Here is a 13,505-nt window from a genome sequence, read left to right as displayed (position 1 = left end):
ACAAGTGGAACCGGCTCTGGTGAAAAAAAAATATTGTCTAAACCCCTAATTTGCAGATACTTAAAGAAACTTTGTGTGGTCAAACCAAATTTCTGCTGCAGTTCCTCATACACATGGTCCAGACTCAATAAATCACCTGCTTGCTCCTAAATTAGACAATTCTTTTCCTAGTTGGGAAAATTAATGAACCCCAGAGGGGCATATAATAATTATATTTTTTTGTAACATATTTTTAATGGCATTTAACGGTTACATTGATAGAGTACACTTGGGCATCATACATTGCACTGTAATACTTTCCATTGTTATATGGTACAGTGCTATTCATGCTCTACTTAGTTCATTATTCTGGCAATGGTGGGGCGCTGAGTCGGTTGACTGCCATGTAAAACTGGGATAAGAAACTGGGTTTGGTCATGGAATTCTGGGTACTGTTGTCGGGGGAAAGATCGGGGCATTGTATACACAGTGGTCAGTGCAGCCATATCCCACTAGGGAGAACGGGGATCCACAGGTTGACGCAGCCCGGCATCTGGCATTCAGATGTGACGTGATGTAAGGCACTATGAGTTAATGACTCTGCGTGGATGCCGAGAGAGGGGAGCCAGGGTGTGCATTTGTGGGTTGGTTTGGTGGTTGTGAGGCCCCAGGAACTTGTGTCATGATCTGGGTCATCATGGGGCGGGGACTGTTTGAATTGGTGCAACAATAGCGCCCATTCCATGGAAATGGGAATCTTGCGTATCCCTTTCACCTCTTCCTTGCGTAATGTTTCTTCCTCTGCCGCAGCTCATTTGTTTACTGCTCCCACCCATGCCGCAATCGGGGGACCCGTGGGGAAACGCCAGTGCATGGTTATGCTTTGTTTGGCGAATAAAATGGCCAGTGAGATAAACCTAGTGGGTACTTTGTGTCGCTTCTGCTTCCGGAAGATGCCCAGGGCACAGGATTCCCAGGTGGTCAGGTGTGTGAGCCCAGTGAGTTCTCCAAGTGTTTTGTGAATATTGGGCCAGTATGTTCGTAGATTGGGGCAGCTCCAAAACATATGGAAATCTGCTTCCTGTGTGTGACTTCTAGGGCAGAGGAATCGGGTATCAGGGTAAAATCTTTGGAGGCGTGTAAGATATAGAATTGTATATTTTTAAATCGTGCGTTCGTGGAGACTTTCTTAGGGAATTCAAGTGCCCTCTCCTATTCCTTCTCATGTAGGGCGCACCATATTTTTTCCTCTCAAATGGTCCTTAAGGTCTCCAGGGGTCTGTTAGTGAGTTCCCGTATGGCTTTGTATAGCCATGTGGTTAGATGTCGTCCCACCCCCATGTGTAATATTGTGTGGATGGCCGGGTGTGTGGTTGGTTCCCCCGACGATAGGTCATGGTACTGTCAGTAGCTTTCGAGTATTTGGCGATGGAGTAAAAACTGGCCAGGAGGGAGATCATAGTCGTCTATGAGTTTTTGGAATGGTCTAAGTTGTCCTCCTTCAAATAGCGATTCTGCTTCGGTGATACCGCAGGTCGTCCATGTGCTGAGTATGTTAGGTGTGTAATAGTGCTTGTGTTTGGGCCAGCCGACTAGCGGCAGCAAGGGTGAGATACCAGGGCCTTCCTGGTGACATACGATGTATTCTTTGCATGCACTTACAGGCCACCACTACTTGTAGGGGGTATGCCCGTCTTGGTGTTGACCCTGGCATTAGTAGACGGCGTAATTCTGGAGTGGGTACCCGCCGGTTGTGGTGTATGTCTCGCCTAGGTGTCTGCCTGCTGACCAGTAGGACAGCCACTGCAGCTGTGCCGCAAGGAAGTAGGATTCGAAGGACGGGGCTCCTTGGGTGGTGGGTAGTTTCAGCTTAGCTAATGCTATCCTATGTCTGCTTTTCCCCCATATTAGTGAGCTGAGGAGTGAGTCTTGGTCTCTAAAAAAGGTTCTGGGCGGAATTACTGGTAGGTTAGTGAAATGGTTTAGGAGTCTTGGGACTATTACCATTTTGGCTAGGGCCACCTCTCCACTCGGGGCCAATGGGCGATTTCTCCATAATCTAATCGCCGACCTTATATCGGCCAGGGCCCTACGGTGATTGCCCTCGAATATGTCGGTTGGAGAATGGTAAAGACGGATCCTGAGGTATCGGGGGCCCTCTGCGGTCCAGGCCACTTTCTGTTCCCCGAACCATACGTCCTGGGGGGGAAGGTTCGGATGCAGTGGGTATACCGTGGATTTATCCCAATTCACTCGCAGCCCTGAGGCGTCTGCAAATTCTGTGAGCGCTGCCCAGATTGGAGTGAGATCTGCAGTGATATACCGAACATAGAGAAGGAGGTCGTCAGCGTACATGGACCCGCTGTGCACGGTGTCTGCGAGTGGAATGCCCCAGTGCTGTCCCTCCTGGCGCAGCCGTGTGGCTAAGGGCTCCACCACTAGCGCAAAGAGCAAGGGTGAGAGCGGGCAGCCCTGTCTCGTGCCTCTCTGTAGCATGAACTCTGACGAGATGTACCGCCCAATGCGAACGCGTGAAGTGAGTTTGGTGTACAAAAGCCGCGTATACGCTATGAGGGTGGGTCCCAGTCCTGCTCGGTGTAGGACTGAGAAGAGGAATTGCCATGTAAGGGTATTAAAGGCCTTCTTGAGGTCCAGGATCAGACAGGCCGCTCAAGGGTACTCGTCACCGACTTGATCTTGAACATGGAATAGTCGACGTATATTTTGGGATGTATTCCTGCCTGGGACAAAACCGCATTGGTCTGGGTGTACCAATGGTCGTATGATTTGCGAGTATCTGTCCGCTAGAATCTTACCTAGTATCTTTCAGTCGGTGGACAGAAGTGTGATAGGACGGTAGGAGGCTATTTGCTGAGGTTCGCGGTTTGGCTTCAGGAAAGTCGCGATAACGGACTCCCGAAGGGATCTTGACAATTCTCCAGTCTCCAGTGCGACCGCGAACATTGCCAGCAGTTGGGGGACCAGTACGTTGGAGAAGGTGGTGTAATATTCTAGGATGAACCCGTCTGGACCTGTAGCCTTATTGCGAGCTAGGGAGTGAAGGGCTTGTGTAGACTGTATCTTCGCATCTAATGTTGTTCGGTCGGCCTCTGAAATTTTGGGGATCGTAAGAGCATCTAGAAATCTGCCTGGTGCGCCCTGCACGGTCGGTGCTGGGTTACGATAAACCTCTGAGTAATATCGATGAAACACCAGAAGGATCTCATCCTGGGACCATACCAGATTTCCGAGGGGGTCTAATATTTCTGTTATGGGCCACGCATCAGTGTCTTGTTTGGCTAACCATGCCAACAATGGGCCCGTTTTATCACGTTCCTTGTGCATCCGGGTAGCGTATACTCTAAAGTTATATCGCCGGAGGTCTGCACAGGCTGCTTGGTACCCTGTCTTGGCGTTAGCCACTAGTGTCACCGTATCAATGGAGGTGTCGTCTCATTTAGTAGCAGTAGCAATCTGCGTTTCGGCCTTGGCAAGGGCTTGTTCTAGTGTCCACTTTACCCCGGCTCTTTGTTTGATGCATTCTCCTCTAGCCACCACCTTGAATGTGTCCCAATCTACTAATGTCAAGGACGCTGTCCCCGTGTTATGGGCAAAGTAGTCTTGGATACTTAGTACTTGTTTGTGTGTAAATGTTTGGTCTATTAAGCAGTCCCGTGGTAGTCGCCTTGTGGGGACGGGGGTTTGTGGAGGTCTCCAATTAAGTCTCAGGACGTGGGCGTCATGGTCAGAGATGATCCTACCCATGTAATCTGAGTGGTGGATTTTGGGGAGTATCACCGCTGAGCATAAGAACCGATCTAAGCGAACCCGTGGGTTATGTGGGATGGAATGGAACGAGTACAGCCGAGTTTGTGGATGTTGCAGTATCCATGCGTCTGTGAGTACCCTTTGTGTGACCCAGGCCTTAAACCTTTCAATTGGTCTAAATGTGGAGGAGTGCGCAAGAGGGGGGTGGGATCAGTCCAAGCTGGGGTCCAGTATACAGTTTTAGTCCCCCCCTAGGATCCATGGAATTGGGCAAGAGCCTTTGTGAGGCGGTCCCAGAACTTTTCCTGTTCGACATTCAGGGCGTATATGCTACCCAGTAGAACAGCCTGCCCATCCAGGAGTCCCTCTAACAAGGCGTATCTACCATCTTTATCTACCACCCGTCTGATTTCCTGGAATGGGGTCCCTGGACAAACCCAAATCAGTGCCCCGCGGGCGAACACCGAGTATGACGTGGCACATATGGTTCCTCGCCATTTGGCCTGTAGTTTGCCCACCTCTGCCGAAGTGAGGTGTGTCTCTTGCAGAAACACAATCTGTGCATTCTGGCGCTTTGTGTACAAATATACTGCATAGCGTTTGCTCGGTGTGTGTAGGCCTCGAGCATTGAGCGTGAGGATACTTATGTCTATGTTCTGTGTCATCTTTGCTATGTATGGTTGTTATCGCGCGCTAGGGGGGTAAAATCCGCCAGGGCGTGGTGGCCAGTTAACCCTCCAGTGGTGTGATGCACCTGTGTGACATACATTGTCACCTGTGTGACATACATTGTCACCTCTATGTACTTTGCGAGTACCCTTTCATATGAAGTTCTATGATCTGTCCCACTCTCACACCAGGCTGATGGTGTTAGGGGATTTTAATCTGTGGCCTGACGGACCGACAAATTCCGCCTTCTTAGAGCTGGTCCAAGCTTGCTGCAACATTGAGCTTCCACAGTTGGTACTTTCGCCAACCCATTCTAAGGGTCATATCCTTGACTTGATTTTTGCTGATTCAGGTCAAGTGTCTTTGCAGGGTGTTATATCTCAAGGCTGGACTGACCACTCTCTTGTCCTTTTCTCCCTTTCCTGTCCTGTTGTCAAGGCGGCTAGGGGCAATGTGGGGGGCGCCAGAATGGGTAGACAATGGTCTAGACTTCTTGCGATGCCCGCACCCCCTAGGCTGCTGTCGGAGGGCTCCGTATTGGGAGAGACGGTGGACAGGAGCTATGAGACGCTTTGCCAACAAATCTCAGCCTCCCTGGACTCTTTGGCGCCGATGCGCAAAATTAGAGCTAAGTCGAATCTGGCAATGCCATGGTACTCAGAGGAACTCCGGCAGCTCAAGCTTCAGTGCAGACAAGCTGAGCGTGCCTGGAGAAAACAGTATCTCGAACCATGCAGAGCCCGCTTTAAACAAACGCTGGCGACCTATAAAGCCCAGATCAAGCTGGCTAAGGCCAGACACTTGGAAGAACTTTTGCTGGCCGCGGCAAATAAGTCTCAGACCTTATTTAAGGTCGTAAAAGATCTGGCCCATCCAGCTTGTATAAAAAACACTATACCTGCCTCTCAAGCTCTTTGTGACTCGTTGGCACAGGCCTTTGAGGATAAGATTGTTACCATCTTAAATAATCTTGCTTTGCCATCGGGTCAGACTGTGCATTATTCAAATTGTGCTAAGATGGTGGAGGAGGACGCTAAGCTAGCGGAATTGAACATCTTGCCCTTACCATCGTATGAAGACTTCTGTGCACTGGCCGATGGCATATCCTCGGGCTCCCCGTCTGACCCGCTCTCACCAAAATTTTGGAAGCTGTGTCGGGAAGAACTGTTTCCACCTCTTTGCTCCATTTGCTGCCAATCCCTCAGCTCGGCGCGGGTTCCAGACAGCTGGAAATTGGCGGTTGTCTGTCCACTACTCAAGAAGGAAAACCTGGACCCTGCCTGCCCAGCCAACTACAGACCCATCTCTCTGTTGCCATTTCCTATTAAGATTCTTGAGAAATGGGCCACAAAACATCTCTCCAACTTTCTTGAGGTTAACAACTGCTTGGATGTGGCCCAGTTTGGCTTCAGACCAGCGCATGGGACTGAGGCAGCTTTGGTGACCGTTCTTGATGACCTCCGAACGCGGGCCGACCAGGGTCAGGCGGCCTTTTTAGTGCTGCTTGACATGTCGGCCGCGTTCGACACGGTCAGCCATACAATATTGATCAGGAGATTGGCGGAGGTGGGAGTATCTGGGCTGGCCCTTGAATGGCTGAAGTCATACCTCGATCATAGACATCAGCAAGTGGCCATCCCACCCTTTAAATCAAACATCAGAAGGGTTGGTCAGGGCGTACCTCAAGGGTCAGCCATTAGCCCCATTCTTTTTAATCTCTACCTCCGCCCCCTGATCATGTTGATCAAATCTTTTGGCATTACGGTCACCAACTACGCTGACGACACCCAGCTCATCTTCTCCCTTGAGGGTAAGGATGGAGTGTCCCAGGAGGCCTTTCATCGCTGTATGAACACCACGGCTGAATGGCTGGGTAATAACTCCCTGCAGTTCAACAGCGCAAAAACTGAGGTGCTGCACTGTTCCCTGGATCGCATCCCTAGACCACTTCCGCCAGATTTCTGGCCTTCAGATCTTCAGGGCGCTAGTTCGCCCGTAGAGTCAGTCCGTAATCTGGGGGTAATGTTTAGCACTAACCTGCAGCTTGATGCCTCAGTGAACCGGACAGTGTCCACCTGTATGGCACTGCTTTGCTCGCTGCGTAAGATTTTGCCCCTGCTCCCGCCTCAGGTAAGACCAGAGGTAGTGCGGAGCATAATATTAAGTCGAATTGACTACTGCAACGCACTGCTCCTGGGAGCGCCGGCCAGTTTGGTCGCAAAATTACAGCGGGTGCAGAATTTCGCCGCTAAACTGGCCCTCTCACGCCGCCGCCTGGATTCCTCTACTAAGGCACTTAGGGACCTCCACTGGTTGCCAGTCTCCCAGCGTATTGATTTTAAAGCACTATGTCTGGTGTTCAGGGCCCTACATGGGCAGGGTCCGCCCCCTTTGCGGGACCTCTTCTCCTGGTACACCCCGTCTAGACTGCTTCGGTCAGCATCTTCCCACCTAGTGGTTGTGCCTAAGATCTTGAGGTCCCGAACGGGTGGTCGGTCCTTTAGATTCGCTGCTGCAAGACTGTGGAACTCCCTTACTTTAGGTTTGAGAGGTTTGGAAAACCTTAATTCCTTTAAAAAAACTCTGAAAACTCACCTGTTTCCCAGGGCAATGTAACCGTGTAATGTATGTGTAAGCATCAGGATAGTCTAAGCGCCAGGATGCCCGTTGGGTGACAGATTTCGCGCTATACAAGAATACCCATACATACATACATACATACATATGAGTGGACGGGATATTTCTAAACAGGGTTAGTAAACAATGGGGTCGGGAAACAGTGCCAATACTGAGGACCCATAGTTGGCAACGATGCATCCAAACTAGCTACCTCGAGAGAACGGGGGGAGGGGAGTACTGTAATATGTGATGGGGTGGCGGTGCATGAATGTGAGGCAGGATGCTGATCGGGCTTTGGGAGTATCATTGGGCGTCGCCTGAGATGTGTCCGGCGGTGTCAAGGCAGTGTGTGCTCAACAAAGGAGCCTCGGCGAGGCAAGTTCTCACTGTATTCTTCATCGGATCGATTCTTGGCAAGGGGCTAGATGATTGTCCATCCAATATGGCATCTGCTGTCTGAGGGGTGACCAGGGGGGGTGTGACCGAGTCCACTGCAGACAGTGTTCCGTCGCTGTCCACCTCCCCATCCGATGAAAAGATGTGTTGGGGTCGATCTATGTCCTCCGTGTCGGGGGAAATCTCCAGGTCAATCACCACCTGCAAAACCTCCCGGCTTTACTTCATGATCTGTTCTAGGTCTGGAGAGTCTTGTGTGCCAGTAACTTTGTTCGATCAGGCCACGCTGCCGGTTCGCGCTGCCGGTTCGGGTTGCGTCTCCTGGTGCGTGGCGCCTTGAAGGGCGAGCCTCGTGTTGTCTCAGTACTGGGTTGCTGCGAACAGTGTTGATCCGCCCATTCATGTGCTTCCTCAGCGTTTGCAAAAAAGATGGCGGAGCCATTGGAAAAGGACCTTGAGGCGGGTTGGAAAGAGCAAGGAATATTGTATGTTGTTCGCTCGCAATTGATGTTTCACTTCCAAGAATGTCGATCGTTGTTGGTGCACCACTCGCGCGTAGTCAGGGAAGACCATTATCTGCTTATTCTCCACCCTTAGGGGTGCCGCTTGCCTGGCCACCCGAAGCACTGCGTCTCGATCTCGCAAGTGTAAGAATTTCACGAGCATCCGGCTGGGAGCTGATCCCGGTGAAAGTTTACGGGCTGGCACTCTGTGGGCACGTTCTAGGGAGAAGAATATTGTTCGGTCAGACGTGGGGGTGAAGGTTTTCACTCATGCTTCTAGATACTCCAACGGGTTTGCGCCTTCGACGCCCTCGGGGAGACCCAGTATGCGTATGTTGCAGCACCTCGAGTGTCCCTCCAAATCATTTGCGCGTTCCTCCACTGCAGATAGGCAGCTCAGGACATCTTGCAGTGTCTTCTGGTGTGCCTTGATGGTAGGCTGCATGTCAGATAGTGTCTTCTCGTCTTCTCTCACTTTGTCTGCCAATTTACGGTGGTCATCTCTGATTAGGTTGACATCTGTCGGAAGGGTGCCGAGTTGCTCCTCCATGGATAACCTGGTTGGCATGTTTTTTGGGGCGGTCTCAGGAACCGCGTTGTGTTGCGATGTTCTCAGTTTCCCCATTGTTGCGGCGACTGAAGGAGTGCAACACAGTGTGGTGCCCACTGCGTGTATGTGGGGTTGCGTGGTCCTAGCGATGGAGTGGTGTCCTCCTGTGGGAAGAGGGAGCACGCAGCTGACTGGGAGCCCAGGGGGGCCCTCGCTCCGGTCACCTCAGTGTTGCTCTTACCAATTTGTCGTCGCAGGGGGAGGCGGGTGCTGCCCAGGATGCTGTGGCACAGTTTGCGTGCTGGGCAGACTTTGGAGAGACCCCACGTGATCAAGAACTGGTTTGCGTGTTTCTCCGGTACCCCAATGGGTTACAGGGCCGCCATTTAGGGTCAGGCAGCCCCCTCGTGGAGCCTGCATGCTTTTGTAGCAGGAGGAGAAAGTCTCTCTGGATGTGCCACTGGTTATGTGCAGTCCGCTCACCTTACTCTCCTTGATGCCCCCAAGAGCGCCCAGGTGTTCAGAAACTGCTCCGGTGGTCGCGGTCAGCGTTGGGTGCCATTTTGAGGTCAAGTGGTTCAATCGGGGGTTAACTCACATTTCCCGGCGATGTTGAGGACCATGAAGGATCCTCCACTGTAGAAGTTGCCGCTAGATCGCGTGTGGTGCCTCAGCTGTGTTCTGTAGGGTTGAGGGGTTGCTGATTTACTGTGCCCAGACTGCAACAGCCGAAATGGCGGGATGTCACCAGTCTCCGTCGATCTCCGTCGCACTTCTGAGAGCTCCTAGTGGACTGTGGTGCTATCGGAGAGCCTCTGCTCCCCTGCCGCTCCCCTGCTGCACCCCCACCGCAACGTGCAACTGTGGCTGTAGATAGATGGCCCGGGACACCGGCCCGCACTCCTCAAGTTCACGGTCAGAGGTCCGCGGGCGCCATTTTACTGCCGGGGATCTGCAGGCGGGTTTTCCCTGTCGTCATCCTCTTATAGTGCAGAAAGCGCCTCCAGATGCTGTTGGTCAACGGGCCTTCATACAGTGAGTGTTCCGACACAACAATGGCTGCATTTTATATTTATATTTTAAGTAGGGGTGTGTGTAATTTATGTAATTCCGTGTAGAATGATCACACTAAATTTCCTAAGAATTCCACGAGATTATGCTGAAATTTCACGATACAAGTAATTCTGAATTTAGTACCCTTTCGTAGCGCAAAAATGCCCCCCCCTGCATCCAAAATGGATGCGAGGATGCATTTTGCGCTAAGAAATAGCGCTAAATGCAACAAAACCCGAATAGCGAGTGTGACTGGCTGCTTGTGCTCGCTAAATGTGCTCTGGTATAGGATTTTTCCCCAATTTACTACCGACATTCAGTGCTATTTTCTTATCATAAAATGGTGCTATTTTCTTATCATAAAATGCCCCTCCCATCCAATATGGATGCAAGGATGCATTTTGCGCTAAAAAAACAGCACTAAATGCAGCAGAACACGAAAAGCAAATGCGAGCTTTCTCTCCCGCTCAGTAACTGTGTTCTTGCAGTAGGATTTTCCTTCCAAATTACTCTAATTCAAGGGATGAGGAATAATCGTGTAATTATCTGTGATTCTCCGATTACTGCAGCATAATTGAAATTCGACCCAGGTACGATAACTGTGCTATGATGCACATACTCTCAACCTCTAAGCCATCTCCTTTGAACTTGGCTTCACTGCTCGTCCAACACTCATGGAAACTAAGGAAGCCATCTTTCCACCACAGACAAAGCCCAGTTTCCTGATTTTTAAGAAACTCTTACAATCTCCTTGTTGATACTGCCTAGTGGTCCCTGTGACTCTGGGGTCGAGGGAAAAAATCTGGAAAATTAATGTCAGAAAATCTGTGTTAATTGGCATTCAGCACAGTTACGTTTCTCTTCTCTCTTAGGTTGTTTTTGGCTTTGAAAGTCTAAAAAAGTATTCTCATTGGGAAAGGATTACAATGAGAAAACATCAGGAATCAGACAACCAATGAAATGGAATAGGATGGAACAACTGGAAGGCTGAAGGTAATAAGCTGAGCTCAAAACAACAACTGAAGCTATCCAGTAAGGAATAAAAAAAATAGTACATAAGACAGGAAGAAGTAAGACAACCAGTGGTGGTAAACAATATGACGGGATGAAAGAGCAATATTGAGAAGAGATAGATAGACTCTGTAGAAAATTGCATGGAGGAGAAATGAAGGAAAAAGTACCAGAAAAGAAAGGTGGATATACACTCTTCCTCTCCCACTGTTTTTGGGAGGCCTCTCCTCCGGCTCCATGTTCCTCCTTCCTAAACTATCTTCTTCTTGCAGGTGCCAAGTACCGTTATGTCAGTGAACCTGATGGAAGATACAGAGGACGTGCCCGTGAGAGACACTGACTCCAAAGTAGCTGTAATCAGGGCCATCCAAGGTAAGAAGAAAGAATGGTCATTACAAAATTAGCGATCAGAATAATATGTATACTGCCTTACTAGCAATTTAACTAGACATTAAAACGTCACGGATTCAATATCTCTATTTCTGATCATCCCAACAAACGATGGGGCATATTACCAACAACGGGCGCTAATCACTGCTATGCGCGAGTAGCGCGATGTTTATTATCGGCGGTTATAGCTGGATTTTATCGTCTGGGTAGTGCATTATTAACAGCGATTATCACCCAGGCGATAAAAATCCAGCAATAGCCGGCGAAATGCGGGAATATCGTAGTAAACCCAGCGATATTCCTGCTGCAATAGGGAATTACTTACTGAATAGCCCATGGTGGTTGTAGCCTGAGATTCCACCCCCATTACACATATAGCTAAGTCTGAATTTCAGCAGATGTTAGCTTTCAGCGATAACTGCAGTTAGCGCGGGTTTTGACATCGCTATGTGTGTCAGGGCAGGCCTTGTAAATACCGCGATGTGCAATTAGCGACTTATTCCCTGTGGTTTTGCTTGGGAACGCCTATTTTGCATCTCATTAGCGATGCGTTGCAAGGCGTAAGCAAAACCGGTGCTACGACAAGGAAACACGCGCTAGCGTGTCCTTGCTGATACTGCGATGCCATTATCGCCACTTTGCGGCCAAAAACGGACGCTAAAGCGGCGATAATGGGCTTGTTAATATGCCCCTATATAAAGTGTTTCTTGTGCCTCTTAAGGCACCAGCTGGGTGCAATTCAAGGCACCCTCCCCTTTTACTGGGAAGCTGGAGAGCCCTGGGTGAGGCACATGGAGGCATGTCTCATTCTGCTAAGCACCAACTCTGCCTCTCCCTGAGGACCAGCACTTAAGAGATCGACCAAGCACCACCCATCGACTGGGGACAGCATCCCTCAGTTGAGGGGCCTTCTTGAACAGTGATATTGCACATTAAAATTAAAAACACTGACAAAAACTTACAGAAAATGGAGGGAAGGCAAGGGATCCCTCTGGTAAATAAAAGAACATATACATAACTATAATGTTACACCACATCACACATAGAATAAAACACAATGGACCAAAAACAATATTAACATCCGACCAAAGCAATAATATTGGTCCATAATGAATGTCAAAACTATAAAAATCATAGAAACTAGATTTTAATTCCCTTAAAAATGTATCTACTGCAATTAATGTTGAATGATTGATACACCTGAAAATATCACATGTAGCCCACTACTGGTGGATTACATGGCTGGAGTGTGTCATGGTTCAAGTCCAGCTAAAGTTGAGGCCATATAGAATGACTCTTTCCCAAGAACAGAAACTGTTTTTTTTGCCTGACTTACGTGGCTGTCTTCCCCTATGGCAGGTTAGTTAGTGATGAAGGATTTCTGGATCTCTGAGATCCTGGAATAACCTGATGAGTTGAAATATTTTGTATTTGTTCTGCTAGATTTAGGTTCAGAAGCCTTTGGTAAGCGGGTGGGGGCAGGGTTGATCCAAGACAATGGCAGATGTGTAGTGTAGCCTCATATCTACATCTCTCATAATACTTTGGTCCCTAAATCCAAACGGGCAGTGGTTGATCTAGAATGTTTGTTTAATATTTGAGCCCTTCTAATGATACAATATTATTTGATTGAATTTATCTTGTAGTTCAAGTTGATAGCTCTGAATTAGTTCAGCTATTTTGGTTGTGCTAAAATAATTTTGCTTAGAGGCTCCATTGCTGCTTGGGAACTTAACGATGACCAGGGAGCACGAATAGTGATACCGATAATCTTGGTCGTTGTCAGTAGTAAAGGCTGGGGGAATGGAGTGTGTACCACCTATTGTTCAAGACATACGTGCAGAAGAAGTGACATGTCCAGACGTTCACCGCAAATTCAACTCAAGACGCACTGTAACCAAAATGCTCCTGATGTTTCAGTAGGAGATGCAATGGCGATACACACTTGTTTCACTTTTTATTGAAGGTCATACTTGTTTACACCCTGTCTTGCAACTCATTTACACTGCGTTTTGCTTCTTGCCTCTACTTCCATAAGTATCTCTTTAATATTGGAAGGTATGCATTTCATGTGTGTTTTTGGGGAGTATTAGGAAGTCCAACATTATTCATTAGTCAAGTTAATTTCAAGATGATAAAGTTCAAGGTGATAAATATCAAGCTTAACTGTTTTGACATTAATTATTATTAATTTTGTTAGTTCAATCAGCTATTAATATCTTTTCGTGTCTTGCGTGTTACTTTACATGCAATTTACTGTAGTCTAATGTTATTGTTTGGTATTGTTATATTTATGGAGGCGATGTCCTGCCTTCCGCTCAATTGTGGTGTTTTTGTGTGTAGGTTTCTTTTTTATATAATTCTTTCATTTATTTTTCATTTTTGTATTTTAAAGTTTCTATTTTGTTGGGTTTTGCTTTTTTTTTTTACTTATGTAAGTTCCCACAATTCCCTCCTCACTTAACTTTGGCTTTTTTACTTCACCCTCACCCATCCATTATTCTTTGCCCCTTCCTTAACTAATCTCTTTCTCTTTACACTTACATATCTTTCCCTTCCCATTTCCT

At 48.4% G+C, this 13,505-nt stretch overlaps 1 protein-coding gene across 3 annotated transcripts in view; it reads left to right on the top strand.

Annotated features, from left to right (window-relative positions):
- Positions 1-13,505, top strand: part of LOC144755675 (X-linked retinitis pigmentosa GTPase regulator-interacting protein 1-like) — a 434,709-nt gene that overhangs the window by 67,103 nt on the left and 354,101 nt on the right. For all 3 annotated transcript variants that reach the window (XM_078644845.1, XM_078644846.1, XM_078644848.1), the window contains exon 2: positions 10,821-10,920. In XM_078644845.1, coding sequence (XP_078500971.1) covers positions 10,836-10,920 — 85 coding nt within the window. In that variant the 5' untranslated portion in view covers positions 10,821-10,835. The remainder of the gene's footprint in view (positions 1-10,820; positions 10,921-13,505) is intronic.

The sequence above is a fragment of the Lissotriton helveticus genome, chromosome 5_1 (assembly GCF_964261635.1).
Source record: "Lissotriton helveticus chromosome 5_1, aLisHel1.1, whole genome shotgun sequence".
Taxonomy (NCBI): Eukaryota; Metazoa; Chordata; class Amphibia; order Caudata; family Salamandridae; genus Lissotriton; species Lissotriton helveticus.
This window is presented reverse-complemented; position numbering and strand designations above follow the sequence as displayed.